General features: G+C 54.9%; 1 protein-coding gene across 1 annotated transcript; it reads right to left on the bottom strand.

Moving 5' to 3' along the window:
• Nucleotides 1-953: 953 nt before the first annotated feature.
• Nucleotides 954-5,086, bottom strand: LOC103264339 (cytochrome P450 2D17-like). The gene is made up of 9 exons (XM_008061987.1): nt 4,898-5,086; nt 4,038-4,209; nt 3,425-3,577; nt 3,171-3,331; nt 2,552-2,728; nt 2,221-2,362; nt 1,811-1,998; nt 1,230-1,371; nt 954-1,132 (listed from the first exon to the last, which is right to left on the bottom strand). The coding sequence occupies exons 1-9, from the start codon at nt 5,084-5,086 to the stop codon at nt 954-956; spliced, it is 1,503 nt and encodes a 500-aa protein (XP_008060178.1).
• Nucleotides 5,087-6,563: the final 1,477 nt, after the last annotated feature.

Raw genomic sequence — 6,563 nt, 5'->3', positions numbered from 1 at the left:
AAGAGCCAAAGGGTATTGCCTTTGCCATAAAAAGTGACCTGCAAAGGCTTGGGGAATTTATTCCTTGCACAATCCAAATCAAGCAATAGACTTTCCAGATGTTGCTGGAAGATATCCCCTAAGGCCTTGGAATATCCTGCCTAACAGTAATGGGTCTGTAGATATCTGGGACCTTGGGTCACACCACACAGTTTGTGCCCGCAATGTGATTGAGGGTGTGGGCCTCAGGCTGTATCAGTCTGACTTCAAAAGGGGCTGGAGACTGAGTAACTGAGGCCAGCCGTGTGGGCACTCAAGCTTAGGTTAGTGACCCCAACAAGAAACCTGGACACCAAGGCTCAGGGGAGCTGCCATAATTAGCAATACCCTCTGCTGTATCTCACATTGTTGCTGGGAGATGTAAGCACTGTCTGTACAAATCCACTGGAAAACAGCTGGAAGCTTCTGCCTGGTCTCTCTGGACCCATGCCTTTTATCACAGCTGACTTTCATCTGTATCTTTTGATGTAATAAACCATAACAATGAGTATAATACCTTTTTGAAGTCTATGAGGCCTTCTAGCAAATCACTGACCCTGAGGGTGGTCTTGGGTCCCTGACAAAGTCTCCAACCTCAGTCAGGAATTGGGATGATCCTAGCAAAACCCTATTGCCATCTACCCCAGGAGTCAAGATTTATGCAAGGACATTGTCACCAACCCATGAAGCCAGTGATAGATCTCTGGCTGTCACCTTCGAAGAATGAGTATACCCTCACGTACAAGTAAAGTCACATGGTCAAGTAAGGATGAATGAAACAGAGGGTGAGGGCTGACTTCAGGCAAGTGCTGAGGACCCAAGACAGCCAGGACCTTGTCAGGGGGTCCAGGTTAGATTCATCAACCAAGGGGCAGAGACTGGTTTGATATATATCAGGGCCCAACTGAGGAGCAGGTTGGGGGCTTATGGCCCCTCTAGCGGGGCACAGCAGATAGCTGGTAGGGGGATGGGGTCACCATAGTATGGTAAACTGCACGGTCGCTGGGCCGAGGCTGTCCAGCAGGCACGGAGAAGCTGAAACGCTGCAGGAGGCAGGTGAAGAAGAGGAAGAGCTCCATACGGGCCAGGGGCTCTCCAAGGCATGCGCGGCGGCCTGTGGGTGGATGAGGGAGCTTGGTGAGCCTGGAGCCTGGGCCCCTCTCACCCTGGAATCCAGGAAATTGACAGAGAGCTGGGAATCCCAGAGGCACCTGCTGAGAAAGGTATGGAGGCCTCTTGCTTCATGAAGCGGCCCTGGGCATCCAGGAAGTGTTTGGGGTAGAAGCGGAAGGGCTTCTCCCAGACGGCCTCATCCTTCAGCACCGATGACAGGTTGGTTAAGAACGCTGTTCCCTGGACAGGAAAAGCCTGGCATCAGTGGGGACTGGACTCTAGACTGCTGGAACCCCTGCCACCAAACACACGCACTCTGGCACACAGTTGGACTCTTGCAAATAACCCTTGACCCAAGAAACTAATGGGAGCCCTCTGAGGCCATAGCAAGACAGAATCACACCTCCTGGGGGGTACCCTACTTCTCTTATCTCTGCAGGCATAGGCTCCTCCAAAACCTGAGGCATGTTCTGGTTTGTCTTCCCCTCTATACTGAGGCTTGGAAGTATAGGCCATCCCTGTCCCTGCTCTAAACTCCACATTCAGGCCAGGAGGCTGATGCCCGTGGAATTGAGAACTCGGTGGCCTGAGTCCCAGACTGACCCACATACAGCAGCCATGCTCGGGCCACCAGTGGGCAAGTGGTGTTGAGTTTGGATGAAGACATCCCCAGGCCTACCTTGGGGATGCGGAAACCCTGCACTTCAATGTCGTGGGTGGTCATGTGGGGGACACCTAAGGGGACGATGTCACCAAAGCGCTGCACCTCGTGAACCACGGCGGTGGTGAAGGGCATGCGGGCCTGGTCAGCCATCTCTGGTGGCCGCGCCTGCCCTATCACTTCGTCGATCTCCTGTTGGACACGGCCTGGACAGACAAGTGTCCCCACAGTAGGTCAGAACCCAGATGGTGGGTACTGACCCTCTCCTGAATCCTGTGTTGGGCACTGTGTCCACCTATGGCAGAGGTCCCATTGCAGGAGCCTGGACAAGCCTGTGCTTGGAACCAGGAGCATCCCAATAAGCTCAGAGGTCCCTGTCTGTACCTTTACTCCCTCAGCCGCCCCAACAGATTCCCAGATGAACTCACGCTGCACATCCGGGTGCAGGATCATGAGAGAGAGGGCCCAGGCCAGCGTGACCGAGGTGGTCACCATCCCAGCAGAGAATAGATCAGACAACACCAGGAGCAGGTTCTCAGCATTGAAGCTGCTCTCGGGGTTTCCCTTGGCCTGAGTCAGGCAGAAAGGGTGGGCTCAGGACAGAGGGAGGAGGCCCCCAGATGACCTCCCATACTGCACCTCTCAGCCCAAGGGCACCCCAATGGATGATGCACTGGCCACACCTTGCAGCCTCTTCTCACTCCTCATGGGAGCCTCAACCCAACACCCCTTATCCAATCCCTGGCAGCAGCTCCTCACTTTCTCCATCTCGGCCAGGAAGGCATCAGTCAGGTCTCGGGGTGGCTGGTCTGGGTCCCGGGTCATCCTATGCTCAGTCACCAGCTCATCCAGTTGAGCCTGAAATTTCCTTTTTGCACATATGAACTTGCTAGCCAGCCCTGGGATGCGCAGGAGCACTGGGAAAGCATTCAGTATCTGTGCCAGTCACAGAAAAGGGCATGTGTCTCTCCCCTGCTCCAGTTTCATTTGCACCAATTTCTGGCCCCTGCCACCTCCAAGCTGGACCTAGGGGGCCTGCCTGTCCCCACCATTCACCTGGTATCTCCCCAAGTGCCAGCCTCAGACTCTCTCTGGCCCTTGTGGTCTAGAAGAAGAAACCTAAAATCAAAATCTCTTGGGCTTGGGTGGCCACCAGCATGGACAGGAGGCACAGGCTCCTTGGCCTTCTCTTGGGGTTCACTGATCCTGGGCCCACCTCTCCCATTACTATTGGGTAGTTCCCCCCTCCAGGCCTTTCCTCTTGCAGTGACCTCTCCAGGAATGCCCTTTCCCCAAACCCTTTGTAGAGACCCAGGTGCAGGCCTATACATCTCCTCGGAGTTTGTCAGACTCTTGCCTGACCCTCCAATCCGCGCACCGTGGCCCCAAAGCTGCTTTCCTCCTCCATTTGGGCCTCAACTAGGTCCAACATCCTGAGCATGAGCGGGTCGTCGTAGTCAAAGCGGCGCCCGAAGGTGAGGGAGGCGATCACGTTGCTCACAGCTCTGTCCAGGAGTGCGTTCGGGCTAAAGGGGCGGCCTGGGAGCAGGGGATGCCGGTCAGGAGTCGCTGCCTTCTGCTGGTCCCCAACTCCTCCCTTCCCGCCTCGTGCCCCTCTGGACAATCACCCACCCGCGTAATCGGCGAAGGCAGCACAGAGGCAGGAGGCTTCCTCGGTCACCCACTGCTCCAGCGACTTCTTGCCCAGGCCGAAGTAGCGCAGGGTGGACACTGCAAAGCGCCGCTGCTCGCGCCATGCGTGGCCGTAGCGGGCGAAGATCACCCCTGGGGATTAGGCAGTCTCGTGGGCATAAACTGAAGGGCTTGGCCCTGCCCTCTGCACCCAACCCTCTGGACCCTTCGCTTTGAAACCTGCACAGAAAACGTCCCTTCAAGAATGTCCGGGTCCCCTCTGAGCTCAGACCCCCCTTTGTACCTCAGGTGTCCGCTTCCCCTCTGAGAACAGTTCCTGCCCTCGTTCCAGCCCACCGTGTCCCACTCCTCTGAGTACTGGCCCATCTGTTTCCATCCTATTCCGGGTCCAGGCCCCGCCCTCAGCCCCGCCCACACTCCTCCCCCTCGCCCTGCTCCTCAGGCTCCTTTCTAAACCCACCGCCCCCAGCCTTCGCAGGCCTTTTCTGGCCCCTCACGTCCGAGTCTCCTCTCCCGTTAGGCCCTGTCCTGTGTCCAGTCGCTGCCTATCGAGGTCCTGCGGAGATGCGGTCTCCGCAGTACCGCCTCTTGCCTTGGGAGCGCGGCCCGAAGCCCACGTGATCAAAGAGGGGCAAAGGCAGGCGGTCGGCAGTGTCCTCGCCGCGGGTCATCAGCGCCTCACGCACGGCGGCCAGCCCATTGAGCACGACCACCGTCGTCCAGCCTAGCTGCAGGCTGAACACGTCCCCGAAGCGACGATGCAGCTGCAGGTGGAGAGACAGGTCATCAGTCAGGCCGGAATCCCCCAGGCTGCTTGCCCCAGTCTCACAGTACAAATCCTGGGGGACCCCAGGACAGGCAATAGTGAGACTGCCAGGAGACCTGTCCTGATGATCTCAAGTGGGTCCGCCCATTCCTCCTGGTCTAGGAACTCAGTTTGGAGAGCCACCAAAATGATCAGTAGGCCTCAGGTAGCATCCCATTTTACAGATGAGAAAACTGAAGTTCACAGAAATTAGAAGTGAGGCCCAAGGACTTACAGCCACAAGAGTTGAACCAAGTCACTACACCTCTCCTAACCTTGGTTTCCTTGTTTCCTGATTTAAATGGTGCTCCAGACTCGAACCTTCTTTCATTCCCAAGAACTTTCCTCCTAGTGTAACCAGAAGGGACACTGGGTTTCCATCATTATATGCTGACCAACTGGCTTGCAGGACCAATGCCAAGTCTCATCCCACTTCAGGACTTTGCTCCCCCAGACTTTGACCTTTGAAAAATCCAAACTGTCCTTCAGGCCTGAGCAAATGTCCTCGCTCAGGAAGACTCTCAAATCTACTTCCTCTTTGGAGCCCAGCTCTTTGCCTGCAACTTCACCCACCACCACATCTGCTATTGGGAGAGGGGGAGGTGGTTCTCAGGACCTCTGCTGCCCTCCACCACCACATCTCTCACCTGGTTGATGCAGTATGGTAAATTCTGAAAGTCCACATGCAGCAGGTTGCCCAGCACCGGCACTGACATGGGGCCTGGCGGGTAGTGTGCAGCCCAGCGTTGGCGCCTGTGCATCAGGTCCACCAGGAACAGGAAGATGGCCACGGCCACGGCCAGGGTTGCTAGTGTATCCCCCGTCAGCAACCCCATGGCTGCCCTGCTACACACAGGGCTCTTTTAGGAACACCTGGCACACCCACCTCACCAGGAACAGAGAACCAGGCAGGACACATTTACTACACACTGAGCGCTGGACTAGCCTGGGCTGTTTTCTTATAAGGGAGGACACTGGCCTTTGCCCTCTGCTGTGAGCCAACCTGCAGTGTTGACTGTGCTGCCACAAGGTGCGGGGCCAGGGCAGGGCTGGTGTGGGGCAGGTCCAGAGACCTTTGCCCCTGTTGCCTGCTCAGGGTGCTTACAGGGTAGAGCAATGGAGGGGCCAAGCAGACGTCACCCCCTCTCCCCAACTCCAATCCCCCAGCTCTGTACAGTCTGCAGTGATACCATGCTCTGACATGACCCTCCCACACAGCTCCCCCAGGCCCACATCTTTTAATGTAGTTACAATCTCTCATGTCCTTTGCTTTCCCTCATTTCACCCGCCTGTTCTAAATGGCCTTCAACTTCATTGTTTGTCATCTGCACTTGTCTGGGGCCTTGGAGAGGCCATGATGATCTGAGGGAACTTGGGGCAGGTCCCCTCATTCACACTGCATACTTGACACACACAGACACTCAGACACAGCTGATCACTCACACCTCTCATACATTCCCCGACACTTCCCACATGCTCACACACGGACAAACATGTTCACACACCCACAAAACCACCCATACAGAGGCAATATTCACATGCACACAGACTCACACACTGAATGTAGATACTTTACACATACTCACCCATACGTACATGCAGACCCAGCACCCAAGTACCCTGGATCTCAGTAACTTTTCTGAACTAATTGTGCAGTCTCTATTCTTTGTTAAGTATGGCCACTGAAGTCTCTACTTAGTTAGCTTAGTAATCAACAAATGACAGGTCAGAGGTTTCCTGAGATGCCAGTCTTTGCCAAGGGGCTCTGTGTGTATGTTGGGGCATGCCTCCAGCACTCAACCAGGCAGTGACAACTTTACCTTAGGCTTCAGGTCCTCTTTGCACAGGACCTCAGGTCAGTCAGAGGAGACAGCTCAGGCCCTCCAGGTCTTCCTGATCATGTGCACAGCTGCACTCAGCCTTACTCAGGAGGACGGCCTGCTAGGAACCCAGAAATGGATCAGAACTGGTCAAAGCCCCTATGGACACCTCATGCCCCGGGTCTTTAAACCTTTTGGGCTTGGGTATGACGTGCCCCAACTGTTATCCATTGTCTTAGGCAGCTCTGATTTTCAACAATGGCTTTGACTACTTCCAACAAATTCTTCTGAGGAAAATACCATTCACATTAAGGGAGATCTTAGGACAAATATAGACAGTTCTGTGTCACACATGGTTATTGGGAAAATTAAGCACTGTCTGTATGACTCCACTGGAAAAAGACAACGGAAATTCAGTGCTATGTCTCTCCTGGACTCTATCTATACACCACTTACTTCTGCTGACTTTCATGTGTGTCCTTTCACTGTAATA

This window comes from Carlito syrichta, unplaced genomic scaffold (genome assembly GCF_000164805.1).
Source record: "Carlito syrichta isolate Samal-C Ts95f unplaced genomic scaffold, Tarsius_syrichta-2.0.1 Scaffold305648, whole genome shotgun sequence".
Taxonomy (NCBI): domain Eukaryota; kingdom Metazoa; phylum Chordata; class Mammalia; order Primates; family Tarsiidae; genus Carlito; species Carlito syrichta.
This window is presented reverse-complemented; position numbering and strand designations above follow the sequence as displayed.

Excerpts from the sequence above, each read along its gene's own strand:
- LOC103264339 (XM_008061987.1), bottom strand. The coding sequence starts at position 5,086 with ATGGGGTTGCTGACGGGGGATACACTAGCAACCCTGGCCGTGGCCGTG. Across the intron at positions 2,363-2,551 it reads TCCTGGCCGAGATGGAGAAA|GCCAAGGGAAACCCCGAGAG; the intron begins GTGAGGAGCTGC and ends TGCCTGACTCAG. Across the intron at positions 1,133-1,229 it reads CTCCATACCTTTCTCAGCAG|GCCGCCGCGCATGCCTTGGA; the intron begins GTGCCTCTGGGA and ends ATCCACCCACAG.